The 15,814-nt window shown below is 37.1% G+C and overlaps 1 protein-coding gene across 6 annotated transcripts in view; it reads right to left on the reverse strand.

Moving 5' to 3' along the window:
• PPFIA2 (PTPRF interacting protein alpha 2) overlaps nucleotides 1-15,814 on the reverse strand; it is a 357,296-nt gene that overhangs the window by 15,961 nt on the left and 325,521 nt on the right. For all 6 annotated transcript variants that reach the window (XR_012042987.1, XM_072864453.1, XM_072864432.1 and 3 more), the window contains one exon: nucleotides 4,292-4,373. Coding sequence is in view for 5 of the 6 variants with exons in the window: in XM_072864453.1 (XP_072720554.1) it covers nucleotides 4,292-4,373 (82 nt within the window). In the remaining variant the exon portion in view is untranslated. The remainder of the gene's footprint in view (nucleotides 1-4,291; nucleotides 4,374-15,814) is intronic.

Raw genomic sequence — 15,814 nt, forward strand, 5'->3', positions numbered from 1 at the left:
TCACCTGGGCTACTCCTTTCCCAGGCCTTTAATGAGCAAGTAGTGGCACAAGTCAGTGTTACTGCCCATTTGATAGTCTTATCATATACAGAAAAACAATCTAAGAGGAAATGATCAAGTAGTTTTTTCACTTTTGTACTAAAATGGCTTTCTCTCTCTTTCCATGTTAGTCCCACAGTGTACTCATGGGGCACAATCTCAATCTCACACTTCTCGGCTTTTATTTTCTTGGTAGAAAGAAACCAAGCACAGTGCAGATAACCAACCCAGTGAGGACTGAGCTTACTGTAAAGTTGGGAACAGTCTGGTATGGTGTCATATCCCAGCTAGAAATACAGGTTAGAAGTTGCAGCAAAACGGAAGCACAGCTACATCACCTGTGGATTTAGAAGATATGTACTGCCCACTTCACGCTTTTCCTCTCCTTATGTTAGTCTTACTAGCCTAGGTCAGCAACAGCCCCTTGCTTCACCACTTTTACTCTTTTCTTGTAAGAGGTACTCTCCACTTCTAGCAAGCTTTCTTTGGACCTACTGACTATGAATTCTTCTAGGTTTTCTCAATGTTCTCATTTTGTGCTGCCTTATTAGTATGATTGTCGGTATCTACAGATCTTTGCTCCCAAAGGAGATAATTCCATAGCAGGAATACATACATGTGGACAGTTTTTGTCACAGTGTGAAATACATTACACTATAGAGGAAAGTGTGAGAAGGACATAAGCAGTGAATGCCATAATCACTGACATTTTGGGGATAACACAATGGAAAACAAAGACGTACCTCGCTAGGTGCTTAACTCCAGGAGACTGCTAGGCTCTGTGAAACCTGAGAGAAGACAATACTTCTCTCTGGAGAGTAGCCCTCCCCTGCCCTCTCTCCTCACCCTTTTCCAGATCACTGTTGCACATGGGTTGGTACCGTGAATTACATTTTTTAGTACATAGCTCTCCCCACTGGGATGAAGAAGCATAATGTGTAACAAAAGATTTCCACTGGGCAGAAAACAGCTAATATTCTAGATTTTGTGACACTGAGTGTTGAAATGCATAAATCGCCCTCCACTACTTAACCTTCAATGTATCTGAGTGTACGTATTTCTGTATACATAAAATTTATATGCACATTTATACAGCTACCTAATTTTGTTAAGTATAGATCTGTTATACTTCACTGTACTGCTATATAATATTCCTTCATATATAAGTTGTCAAAGGCACTTTTCAAACGTACCAATTAGTTATTAATGGCTTGTAGTAGCATCTTATTCTATTCTACCATTTCTGAAATAGAAACCTGTCCGTCAGCATACAATGCAGTGATACTACGATAGTAGCCATTGTATTCTACATTTTCAGATTTTTTTTATTAATTCTGGGTAGATGGCAGTTAAGGACTATCTGTGTTTGAATTTCTGTGGGACAGAGCATCTGTGACTGTAAGTGAAGTCATCGAGAACTTTATCTCTCTGTGCATCTCAAATAGGCCATCAGAATTAGCTGATTTGATGATTTTAATTTTTTCTCTTAATAATGGATTACTAAAAGAGGACACAAGATCAAAGAAATTATTTAAAAATATGCCATCAGTAAATTCACCAGCAAATCTGGAAAGCAGACACAAAACTGAAAGGATTTTTATTTAATTTCTCACACTACAGGGAAGTACTGTGTGGTTGTTAACAAGTCTATACCCTATCTGGGACATATTTACTTAGAAGACAGCTGTTAGATCACTTTTATGTCACAGAGAAAACAGACTTGAATGTCACATTCCAAAAGAGCTCAGACAGGCTTTTCTGTACTGACTCCTGATGTATCACAGGGCTTGAGGAACGACTGCATCATGTTTCAAAAAGCCCTTCCCACTGATGGGATGAGCCACTGCCCCCCATCCAATGCTAGTCTGAACCTTACAAATATGATCTAATTCCAACTAACTGTAATGAAATTCAAAGTTTCATGGAAGTCAAAAAATGAAAAAGAAAATTATGTAGATTACACCCAGCTGCACTGAAACAAAGGGCCATGAGGAAAGTATGCATAGCTTTAAAATGTATTTAATATTCTCATTTAATTTGACATTAATTTTTTTTCATACATGCACTTGAAAAGCAGGAAAGCATAAACACTGGGAGTTATTCACCCTGCAGAAATGGATTCAAATGTTTGCCGCTCATTAGGTAAATTAGTTCTTTAACAAATTAGGTAAATTAGTTCTTTAACAAACAGCTGTCTCTACTAGAAAATGCACTGAGATGAAAACAGTCTCTAAAAAGAGGGCACAGTAATTGTTCTAGGCAGAGAACCCAGATGTCAAGATTGATATACTTTTCCAGAACCAGTTAAGAAAATGCACAGTTCTTAAAATATCTCTCAACTATGTCTGTGCTACATACAAATGACCAGAATAAATGCTAAGGCTGAAAAGTTAATCCCTGAGAAGTTTTGGAAAATGTCACAATTGCGATCACATATACTTCTTAAATTTGGGCCTTTGTCTCCTTTAATATTAATTTTGTTTTTTAGTCCAAGGGTCACATATTATATTTTCCCCAGGAGAGTATGAAACACACACAGTGCCCATCTGCTGACTGAATGCACTGATGCTGCCTGAAAAAATTCAGTACTTCTGCCCTCATATCTTTTTATCATCAGTATTCAATCTGCATTGAATACTGATGATAAAAAGATATGAGGGCAGAATACTGCATTGAATACTGCAACAGAAACTTCCTCATGGGCTTTCCTGTGCTCCTCTCATCATATTTCCCAAGAAGTTCATAGACATCAATTTCTCTTTACAGCCCCTCTCTGAGACAGTGGGAAGTATATCCTATTTTGCAGCTAAGAGTCAAGGCAAAAAAAGATTAGGGCTTAACTTGTCACAAATGTCCTCAAATTTTGGATCACCCTGGAGGACATCAAGGGCAGATATTTCTCAGTATTCAGAAATGTATAGACCTTTGTATGTTCACCTTTCCAGCAAATCAGCTTTGACTGTAATAATGAATATTTCTGACTGATACAAATCTGGTTACAGAACTCTCAAAGTCATATGAAAAAGTCAGGTAGTGGCCAAATTAATGAGTGTTCCATATTAACAGCGAGATTTTTTTGGAAGGAAGATACCATCCTATTTTCTAAGGTCATGCGCAAACACTTGAACTCCCTTTCTGCAGTTTTCATTTCATCTTTTTCGGTAGGTACTTTCAGCAATTCCAACATGAAGCAGAAATTTTGTAGACATTAGCTGCTTTCATTCCTCATCCTTCATTTATTCCCTGGACATACTCCTATTAAAGCTTTGGAAGGGAACTTTTTTTTTAATTGAAGGGAAAAACTCTACAAATTCTATCTGATGAGCAACGGGTGATACCCACAGAAGACATGAGAATAGGTGGGAATACATAGAGACACTTGGTACAGACAAGGAATAGACACCTGTTCCTTGAGCCAACAAGAGCTTGTATCTGCACTGAACTGATACAGCCTTGCCATTTAAAAGTGACTGTGTATTTGTCTAAGAACATCCTTACTTTCTGCCTTCTCCTCCCCTGAGAATCTGGGTAAGTATTTTTTGAATAGTTCCTTCACCTAAAACATTCATTGATTTTTGTCAAAATTGATGGACAGCTTTTCTGAATGTTTCTCTGGATGGGTTCCAAAAGCCATTCATTTAGGCTCTCGAACTAAAGGAGAGCTCTCTGCAGACAGAATTTCAGAGGTGAAGGCACTGCCTGTCAAATCAGAGAGATTTCAACTTGGATCTTGCACATCCCAGGTGAAAGTGCCAAGAGGAACACCTTCTTCCTGTTCCGAGCGATATCGAGGTAAATCAGCCCTTTCCCATTAAATTTTAAAAAGATAGAAAGTTACAAATTCTTTAAATTTATTAAAAGTTCTGAAGATATAGCTTTTGTGTTAACCTGAAATAAAATTTGATAGCTAATTTTTAGCTCCTTAGCACCTCATCCTACATAAACTCTGTCTGTGGAGTTCCTTTAGAGAATTTAGAGATTGAGAGGTTATGATTTCAAAAATTCAGGGTTCGAGTGCATTTGATAACCCTTTTTTCCTGTCCTCATCCCCGTGTGTAATCCTGTCTTACTTTTTTCAGCTCTAGTCTCTGATTTACACCATCCAGTGTCAAAATCTGCTTAGTGCTTATGGCACAGTGCTCAGGGGAGAGAGGAGGAGACTTTAACAGTCTCTCTCAGAATTTGTAAGGACGAGCACACAGAAGCAGCCTACAAACGTGACTCACGTTTCCAAGTTATGGCCAACACTTACCTCCAGCCAGGCAACCACTGTAGGCCCATCCCACTGTGCAAAAGGCAAACCCTTTCGCCGAGCTTCTTCCAGAAGTTCATGTCTAGAAATGTCAAAAATTGTTAAATATGCAGAGGTATGTGTAAGCACAATATAGATGCAACCATGCCTTTTTGTTAAGGTAACAACAGTGAAGCACGATGACAGGCATAGAAAAGGCATAGAAAACACCAATGAACAATACAGCTCCTTCCCCTTTTTGAATGTATTCATCTATTCCCAACTCTTCTTTTTTTTTTTCTTGGTGCATTTTGACATCCCTTTAAACACCTAACATACCAAAGGTGAGGTTTCTGTCTGTTCTCAGCTGAAGCAATACAGAACTGGGATACCCTATATAAAAAGATCACCCCTATAACAGAAGACATTGTTGAAGAGAGAAAACCGAGGGATTCCTCTTGAGACTAGCTTAGCTTTGGTCTGGTAATGACCCAGAAAGGCCCAAAATTGCCAGCTTCTAGATCTGAGCTAAGCGTGGATGTAATGCAGCTGGGTATGAGGTGTCTGCATTTGAAACACTAAACCCTGCTGGACCAGCTATGCACAATTCTAGGGTCTCTGGAGTACAGCTATTCTGCATCTTAAGCCATCCATGGCTAATTAAGAGTTGGTTGTATCATTAATAGTTCCATACTAATTTTTTTTATTATTATTGCTTATATACAAAAGAAATTCATGTGGTTTACTGATGTCTACATTTTTATAACTATAGAATCGATGTGGTTTCTCAATTTTATACATATACATAGATATACATAGATATATATAGACACAGAGATATATTTCTATTGAGTTGATCAGATACCAATCCAACTCTGCATCTGCAACTTCTCTGGGCTGCAAAGAGTGTGTTACATAAAAAAAAAATAATCATTCTCAAAGCTTAAAATATACTTTTAATACAGTGGTATTAAATATTTGGTAAAGTTATGTATAGGCCAGTCAGCTAGACTATCAGGAGAATGCTCCATACTAAACATGTTCAACCATTTGACCAGACATTTTTATTCCTGGAGCAGGAATAAAGAACCCACTGTGGTGGTGGCATAGAAAAAACAGTCCTTCAAAAGTCTTTTTTTCTGCTATTTAACAACATATTTTCAGCTGCCTCCTGCTGAGTGAAACACAAAAGAATGCTCTCAGCAACAATCTGTAGTGAAAAGCAAATTAGACAGGGACTATGCTAATGTAGCATTAAAATCTGCTTACATTCCCACATAACAAGGAAATCTTGGAATTATAGCTTCAATTTTGCTCTGTCCTCCTTTATTACTACAGCCTTTGTGGTTTAGTTATCCCTTGGCAATTCTACACTGCCTTAGCAGCCTTTCAAATATATGTACTACAAAACCACAGCAGATAAAAGCGATGGAGTGATCTTACTTGTAAGGAGTACTCCTTCTGGGATTTTTGCACTGCCAAGGGGCCAGACAGAGAGAACTTGGCTTTAGTAGAAAATGGATCTCAAATAGCAATTTTGCATATGTATTTAAACCCCTTGCTCTGAATATTAATAGAAAGACAGCTGCTTTACTTTCTATGTTTCTGCTGTAGTAACATGTAACACTACAAATACTTGACGGCGATACAGAAGTTTACCTAGTTCCCCTCGCACACATCCTTTGCAGCAGACCTTACCCTTTGTCACTCAGATGTCCAAAGACATCGTAGAGCTATCCTCGCTTTCTATGAGAGCAAAATCCTCAGTAAAATGAGAAAAAGTTGCTCTCTGGGTACCGAAACACCACGTTACCTTCAGTAGCTGGAGGAGGTGCAGAAATCCCATATTCCCAGGGAGACAAGCAGCGAAGGCCAATAGAGACGTACACAGTTGGCTGCTTAGAAAAGCAGAATTAAGGCATGGCCAGACACAGCCACCTCTCAGCTACCTGTGGATGAGGTATTTGGGTTGCAGCCTTCCCTCGGAGCTGGTTCTGCAGGGTGCCTGTGAAGCTACAGCAGTGCTGTACCTTCCTCAGGTGCCGCAATGGGGTTGCACAGCTCCTGCTGCCAACCAGGGCTGTGAGCTGGCATGGCTGTCCTTCGGGAGAGCCAAGCTTTCAGGGATGCCTCATCCTCACCTGGCCAGTTTTGGTGTCCCATGGCAGAGCATGGACCCCACAAAACCCTGTACGACTTGCTCCTTCCCCAAAGCCAGCCGAAGCGCAGGGAGCAGCCCCTTCTGCGGCTGTGAGTCCCATGGAGGCACCATCCTTGGAGGAACCTGATCCCAGATTTTTTCCTTATCTGGGGTATTCTCTTCGCCCATACCAGCTGAAAGAGCAGGGCTGGCTATCACAGTAAGTAAAAAAGGAGATTATGGCTTTGAGGGCCACTGGCCTTCCTTGCTTGCTCCAAGCAGGAGAGCAGCAGCACGTGGTCTACGAGGAGATGGGGAGGAACTTTTGGCCTGTTTCTTTGATTTGGTGTTAAATCCTTGTGTGGCCTCAGGAACCGAGGTCCCTGCAGAAGAGGCACTGGCAGTTCAAGTTCTCACTTCCATGAAAAACTTACTTCCTTTATGCTAGAATTATAAAGTACGTATTTCTAGGGAGTCCTCTGTGACTTTGCAACATCTGAACGGGCCTGAGGCTTGGTGTGGAGGCTTAGCATTATTCCAGTAGTAGGAAAGCACTTCTGTTACTTCAGAGGCAGCCTGGCTCACAGAGCTAAAGGAAAATATAGTTGTGGTTATTGCTTTTGGTTGAAGAAAATGGGGCCAGGCCAGAAATGGGATGCCCTATATATATGCTATAGCCAAAGACTACAGTATGATAAACATAATCCAAAGGGTCTTGGCATGTAGAAGGAAAAGTGTTTTGGGTTGAAAATATTTTTAGTGTAAAGTTAATAATCCTTTACTCAGACGTGCACAGGGAATACAGCCATCATAAGGCCTGTGCCTCACTTATTGATGTGGAATACTAAAAGGATTTTTATAATATTTCTTTCCCTTAAAAGAATTTTATGCTTCAGAACTTATACTTCCTTCCCTCAGATGTTTCGTTTAAACACCTCTCCAATATTAAAGTTTATTTAAATTATATTTTACTTTTTGAACAGTATTCTTTGACTACTTTTTAATACACACTAGGAGATCTGCAGAACCTGAATCTTCAATTTCTAAACCAGAACTAAACCCAGAATTTCTTTTTCTTTTGACTAAGAGAGATATTCTTTAGTTGGCAGTCAAAGAAAACTCAGTGGTTTTTTTTATATGGACTAGCACTACAGAAAACAACTCCACTATTTCAAAATAAGTTAAAAGTGTAATGTAGGAGAAAACATGTATCGTTTTGGTTAATAGTGCAAATCATCAGAAAAACGAATCTGGTGATCTGCCTATTTTGGAATATAATCTGAATATTTTAGAACAGCCTGAATGTACTATTGTCCTTGTGGGATAGTCACTGGCTTCCTGAAAACAGAAGGTCCCCAAAGCCAAATGTTGGCAACTGCAGTTCAATTTTCCTTACAAAAACATACAGCTGATCTCAGGAGGAAGAAGAGACAAATACCCTAAAGCTCGTCACTCCCTCTTCCTTTCATTACAGGGACAGGGTTTGGAGATCGTGAATAGCATTATACAGTTTCTCTAATTTGGAAGATGCTTTGCAGGGGAATGTGGGGATTTTCTCCTCCTAAGACTTTGTCAGAAGATTACTACATGTTATAATGTGTCCACTTTGTATTGGTAAGGAGGTAGGGAATTAAAATGTAATTATTTCCATGCTCATTTAGTTTTTTGGCAACATATGAAAACAAGCTGATAAGGAAGAATTGACATTAATTAGGCATTACTATAAATGCTATTATTTTGCAGATAGGGCTTTAAACCACTTACTACCACTGGAATGAATTCAAAATTAAAGCTGTATTTTTAAAGATAACATTATTACTGTTCAAGAATAAAATCCTCTTCCTGGAGACGTTATGGGAGTAACTGCAATATGCTATTTAAAATATATCATTACCCTGAGCCTAGTTTTGCAAAGTCAGGAAATTTCATGAACATCAACTGTTTAGCATTCATCCAAAATTAGAGAGATGCTTGTATTTGTCTGTTTAGAAAGAGTGCCTCATAAAGTGGGCTGTCTTCACTCTTTTATCAAAGACAAAAAAGAAAAATCACATCATGTCAAGTTGCATTGTGGAGTTGTGGTCAGAGAAGCGGGGTTGCCTCCCTAGCACTGACTTCTGATGTTTAGTCCTCCCCAAAATTACTTCCTAAAGATACCGTCACACTGGGCCATTTTCTTTAGCACCATTCTTCTGAGAGCCAAGTACAACTGCCCCAATCAACCTACCAAGCTGAGAGCACAACTGTCTCATACCATGGGGACTATGAATGCTTCAATATCCCTCCGGACAGCAGAGGTACATGGGAGCAAAAGGAAAGGGGAAATGATAAGAGCAAAACTATGTTGTTATCCTGCAAATTTTCTATTTCATATATGTCCTTCCCTTGCACTGGGAAAATTCTAGCTCTGTATCAGCAGCCCTCACCAACTCATTGCATAAAACTCAATGAACTTTACTCAAAATAAGAATAATCTTTAAATAGGCTTTGTGTGGGAAGTTAACAAGATCTTGATTTAAAGTGTGTCATTCAGTGACATTCAATTTTCTTTATGAAAATGAGGCTCCCCCCCATGAAGCAAACAAGAAATAACAGCTGAGGATTTCTGATACATATAATGCAAACATTCTGTGTAGTACACAAAGTCCAGGCACTGCCTTGATGAAACTTGAACAATGTTTCAACACAGATCTTCGTATTTCTGCAAATAATAGCGTTTACTCTGATAGTTCTAGTAGGGTTCACAGGAAGAGTCCTTAGGGATATCATATTGTGCATATTATAATGTCTCTTAGTTAAAATGTAATCATAAATGTGAGATAAATTGAAAAGGAGGCACAGTGAAGTCAAGAGTCAAATCATGTTTGTAAAATAGAAGCAGAGTTTATTTAAAAATTTTGGCTATTGGGCAATTTAGATTCTATGAAATGGCCTTTACTCATAGACATTTTCTCATAAAGATAACAGGCAAAAGTGTTTACCTAGCAGATCCTCTGATTATTTTTATTATTATTATTATTACTGACTCTATCACGATTATTATTATCACCAATACTAAAATGTTTATTTTACAACAAAATATTATACATGATTGGTTTCTATAAGAGAAACAGACAGAAACAATAGACCAAATATGCTATATTTGTCTGAGTAATCCTATGATTTCAAGTTAAGATTAAACACATCTGCCTCTCAAAAGCTAACATACTCACATTCAAAGACTGCAGAATTCAGGAGAGAGGATTTCTTATGAATTAAGCTGGATTTGGATTTTATCTTTCCTATTATCATTTGCTAAATATTTAAGAGAGGCTAGAATCCTGTAGCTAAGGTCATTGTATGACAAAATAAGGGACCTGAATTTGTATGAATTAGTAATGATATTAAATGTCTAACAAAAATAACAAGTTACATTTTATCTATTTATTTTCTGCAAAGTATAAATGTTTTTAAAGTAGGAAGTAGAAAAAAAGAAAAGAGGTTCAGACTTGATGTTGCCATATAATGCTGATTTAGTTTAATCTGAAAGGATGCATCTGACTTAAAGACTGCACTAATTAAAAACTGGGCAAGATCTTGTTTCAGCTTTGGCACTTAAGTGACCCAGCTTTTAAATCATTTGAAGTCCTCATTCTTTCTCCTTTTTGATACTTGATATAGTAGTCAGACTGAGAACAACGGGCAAAATTAAATTTCCATTTTTTACAAAATGTTTTGTATCCAACTTTAAGGAGTTTTCAGGAAAGAATGACTGAAATAGGGAAAATCAAGATGCAATTAATAAATAAAAGTTTTTAAATCTCTAAAGCAAGGAAATATAATTTTAAATTGAACAGCATCCCAGATAAAACAGATTAGCAAAGCAGATTTAACAATGCTATAATTATTCTATATAGGTGTACATTTTAAGTGTATGCAAACTGAAGGGCAGCATTCTTTTTTCTGAAGACATATATTAGGCTAAGCAAAGCATGTTCAGGAATGGTTAATATAGACCCTAACAAAGTAGAGCTGCAAAGAACTACTATTAAAAAAAAATAATAAAACACCTGTGAAATAAACAGACTTGCATAATATATAACCTTGCAATCTTTTAGGTACTGTATTACAATTGAGACCCCTGGAGTTCCCAGGTTGGTTAAATGTTTTCAAATCTATTTTTATAAAGCCATTTCATAATCACATATTCTAAATGAACGTGGTAACCCCTGTTCTCTTTGAGTTGTTTTTATCCTTCCACCTTTAGAAAGTTGTAGCTCATACATGCTTTGAACAGATGAAATTTTCTCCCTAAGTTCCAAAAATTATTCCAGAAAAAATAACATTTGTATGATAGATCAAAGAGGAGATGAAGATTTTAAACTTGATATCAGGTTAACAATTAAAAAAAACCAAACCCAAACATTAAAAAAAAAGAACCGGTGAAAAAGAAAATAGTAAAAGTATATGCACAAATGAAATATTATTGTACTACTACACAGCATGAGGGCTCAAACAGAAAAAAAGAAATTGTGTGCTCTGGATTACTAGAGTGTTTACAAGTCTGAGTCCTCTGTGATTTAATTAAACAGAATTTATGCCTTAACAGCATTTGTTAATCTACGTCTTCTCTCTCTCAATTTTTTCACTGACTTACTTAAACTTTCAAATATCTTTGTGATTCTGGGCTTTAGACCTCCCAAAATGTGTTTAAAAAAATTGACAGCAGTTATCTCCAAGTAGTTAAGCCATTATGTTAAGCCCTGCAGGAACAAATCCTGACCTTAATTTGTGTATGCTTTCGATGTTTACCATTATTTTGAATACTTTGAAAGTTTTCATTTGGGTCAGTTTTCTGCATGGATTTGTTACATAAGGTTCACAGAAAAACAAAAAGAAATAAGAATAAAACATAGAAAATAAACATGGTGCTGAAAATGAATATGTTCAGCAGCCATGGTGTTTTAACTTACCCAGATATGCTTTTCATGAGATGGAGAGAGATGAATGGAAAAAAAAGCACATAAATGTTAATGAACACATAGTAGTCCATTAAAAAAAAAAATCATATGATAGATAAAATAATTCCACCATTATAACTATGAAAATCTTTCTAACTGGTCTTTGAATGCGTTAAAGAAGTTAAATGTTCTTGTGAAGAACAGATGCGTCTTTCAAAATCAGATGTTCAAATCAAAGCACTTTGCCCAGATTTGAATAATTTAATAATGATTTCTGTGTAACACCAAAAATCCTGAAAATCCCAAACCTGTGGATTTAAGCAAATTACCATAGAGACACAGTAAAATTGAGTGGGCTACAAACCAAGGTTTACTTTTCTATGTGCACTTTACTAATATTTTAGCAAAATATCTTACAGTAATCATAAATGACCTAGACTCGGGGTTTAGGTGGTTGGGTTTTTTTGGTTGTTTTTTTTTTTAATATATGCAGATTTCATGTACATAGGTGACTAACATTTGTAATGGTTATTCATGCTGTGCAGTATTTTAATTTGAGCAGTCATACTAATACAAGATCAGTAGCAACACTGGTATGAGTGATTTGCCCTCTAGGTAACCTATTCTTGCCAATATAATTGGTAACAGTATCTGTAGGAGAAAGCAGGATGCCGTCACTGATAATAAACTTTCTTCAGCATCCTTTAATTGCCATCATAAAAATAAAATTATATGCCTGAATGAAACCCAGACATCTCAGAAAATTATATTTCTATTAACAAATGATTTACTGAGATATAAAAATGCTTGGTAGATATAGCTGTAGAAAACTTTGGGGTGAAAAGCCTGTGGTCTGATTAATTAAGAAGAGGTTGCAGACATTTCAGTGAGTTCAGGAGGGGGCTGGTTTCAAGATCTTAAATTTTGTTTTCATGTGTGCGAGATCAGCAGAACAGCTGGGAAAGAGGAGAGAAAGTGGGATACAGAAAAGTAGATGGAAACAAATGACAAATTTATACACAGAAGAAAGGAAAATTAAGGAAAGGAAGGTCAACAAAGGCATGCAATATAAATAAATGACTAGAGAATTATTCAAACAATTACCAAATCTGATGGAAGTACCATTAGAATTGAATACGCATTTGTGACTTTGGGGCCAAATCTCCATCATGCTCATTTTCTACTGAGCTAACTGTAAAGACTGACTTGAACACCTTTGCTGGAAAAGCTTTTAATTTTGGACCTTCCAGAGCCTATTGAACCAGAACTCCCACTTCTTACATCTTCCTCTGAATACTCCTTTGGGTATGGGTAGAGAGAAATCAACAGGGGGATTAATTGGAATGCAAGTGATTTGCTGGCAGCTTTAATGAGTTGGCAGTTTGCAGTCGCTTGGGGATAACTTATGGGACCTGAAGGCCATTCCAGTCTCCCCCATTATAGAGGCAGAGGGTCAAGGGACATTCCTTCACTTCCTGAGCATCTTGTCCACTGAATAATAAAATACAGCAGAAAAAAATGGATCTTTAAATTCTAGCTTTTACCTTTTAATAAGACAACAATTTTATCACCATTTTATTGAAGGAACACAGTGATTTCCCTTAGGCGTGTATTAAACTAAAAGTTATGTAGAATTTCTTTCCTCTCCTGTGTTTTATGCATTCTTCCCTTAAACCCTAATTCTACAGTTAATCTGACAGGATATTTGCATCTGCTGGAGATTATTGTTTAGAGAGCCGGTTGCATACATGAGGGTAGATGCTTATATTTTCCAGAAATCCCAAATGGCAATAGATAGGCCTATATGTGTAGATAAGGCAGGGACTGGGGCTTTATTCTGTTTTTGTTTGATTAAAAACTTGCAGCTTGTTGATACAAATATCCTTATCTTTTACAAGGAAAAGAATAAAAATTCATCTTTATGTATGTCTCAAGGATTAGACACCGATCCAGCCAAGAGAAAACCATGGTGGACACAGCAGACAAAACTGCATATCAGAACACTGAATACCTCTCCTTCCTCCACTGGAATGAGAAAATAGAAAATAATAGCTGCTGAACACAGTATTGTTTGCTAGAAAGGGAGGAAGAACTAAAGATCAGTCTGAAAGCTACTAGCAACATCAGGTAGTTTCTCATAAATGAGGTAGGAAGGGAAGAAACTAAATGCAAAACTTGAATTTTCCTAAAGAGTCAGTAAATAAATATTGGGGAGAAAAAAGGCATCGTATTCTTAAGAGCTACTGTAAAAAAATAAATCATGTCCGTTTAGGATATAATGGTGTTTAATAAGCATTAAGTATACAGGAACATTAGATGGATGGCACAGAAAGAGACCTTAATTAATCCAATTGGATTCATTTTTTCAAAATGTGTGCAATTAAGAAAATCATTAGAAACAGCTATTTGTATACTGCAGAGGACAGAGATTATTTGTAGTCACAAATACACTATGCCAAATTCTAATTGCAGTTGCACACATAAAACCTAATTTAAGGGGCATTGTGTGGATTCCAAAGCAACTAAATGGTAACTACAGCATTTCAAACTCTTATTCCACAAAAAGGTCCACCTAGACATTTTTGCAAGTAGCCTGTTGACAGGGATCTAAAACTTAGATTTGCCCATAAAAAATGGAAGTCCCAGTGTTCTGTTTTCTTTTACTGATTTTATTTAAATGTGGATTGCCACAACATGAGGCCCATTTTTTGTGACTTCTATCATCTCCCAATTTTTGAAGGACATATACAAATGAAAACCAACAAAGGAAAAGGACTGAAGTATTATTAGGAATTTGTCAAATTTATCAAAGGTACTTATCAACATTTATCATTCTTTTTTTTTTCTAGGTAGAAAGGAAGAAGAGTCAATTAATACAACATGCTTTTCTGTTCATATGGAAGTTACTGTTGTTTAATATGTACATCACTGTAGTCAGCTGAGACTTAACAGCATTGCAGGTCTCTCTGCAAGGTGAATTATAAGGCTATGAATGCTAAGAATTTATTTGTACACCATAATTTTACATACAAGAATTATTTGGGTCTTGATTTTACAAGTCTTTATTCATGTATGTAAGCATGTGTACGTGTCCTGGCATATCAAGGCTTTTCTGCAATCCACTTGAAGGCAGGAGGCTATATGTGGCAAACAAAAACCTGTACCTGTGGAGTAAATCTCCCCAAAACAGGTTCATAGGAAAGAATGATTTACTTGTATTTTCCTTGGAAAATATAAACCTCACATCTTAAGCTTGTTTTGGAAACGTGGAATTAATAGACTCTTGTCTAGAGTTAAATCAAACAAAAATGAAGAAAAAAGTGAAGCTAAAGCTCTGCTCTTGACTCATCCTAACATCGCCAGATGACTAGGAGTGATAGCTTTATGACACAGTGCAGTTATTTCATCAGCTATGAGGGAAATAATTGTTATTCAAATGCTCATATTAATAAACTGGGGAATTTATCAGCTTCTGGGCTGGAATCCCATCAGTATGATCCAGGCTAGCTGACTTGCATGTAAATTTTTTTTCCTGGAGATAAACTGTATTTGGGATTGCTGAGGAAGCGATGGCATAGGCCAATCTCAAACTGTACTAGCAGCATACACAAGGTCAAATCCACCTCCGTGTGGCAATCTAGGACTACATAGCACTTAAGTGTCTCTCAAACCTTGCCTTATGTTGGAGCCTTGCACAGGATGAAATAAACACATCCTGTGAAATATCAGTGATTATGACCAACCGTTACATACTTTTATGCAACACAGAAGACATATATGTCTTGTCTGTCTTCAGCATGCCTCCTTCTTCAGGCAGAGAGTTACTTGCTGCAACATTGCATATTGTTGCAGATCAAATCAAACATTACATTTGAAAAGGATATATATTACTGGCACTCAGAGCTACACTGCACTTTGAAAGACAAAGCAAGACTCTCTAGGGCTGTATTTGCCACCAGTGAGGCTTTTGGGTAAGGATGATTTGACATCACTCATGAGCAAAGCTGTGGACAAGGAGAATACAACTGATGTTCACTAGGACAATTATAGCAAAAAGGGAAGGAAACATGACTCTCTTTGTTGATAATATTTCAAGTTTGGCTGAGTTCATTGTTAAAGAAGATTTTTATAAAGGGTTCATCATATGGTATTTTAGTGAAAAGGACAGTAAAACATTTATAGAGCTTCTGTTAAGTGTCTTAATTTGCTACCTGAGATGAGGTCCGTGGGGATATGTGTTTTTAAGGGGGATATAGACTATTTGATTTTAGGCACAGTGTTATCTACTCTTTTTCTGAGGTATTAATTGTGTTGTGCAACACACGCTGATCAACTTCTGCTGTCCCAGAAGACACTATGCCTGTATCCAAACCCTCTGTGAACCTTTATGAGTTGTGACAGAAACTGGACTGACCTGAAACTTCCTACGCTGGGTCCCAGCTTGGGCTATCATGACAACCCTGA

The sequence above is a fragment of the Ciconia boyciana genome, chromosome 1 (genome assembly GCF_034638445.1).
Source record: "Ciconia boyciana chromosome 1, ASM3463844v1, whole genome shotgun sequence".
NCBI lineage: Eukaryota > Metazoa > Chordata > Aves > Ciconiiformes > Ciconiidae > Ciconia > Ciconia boyciana.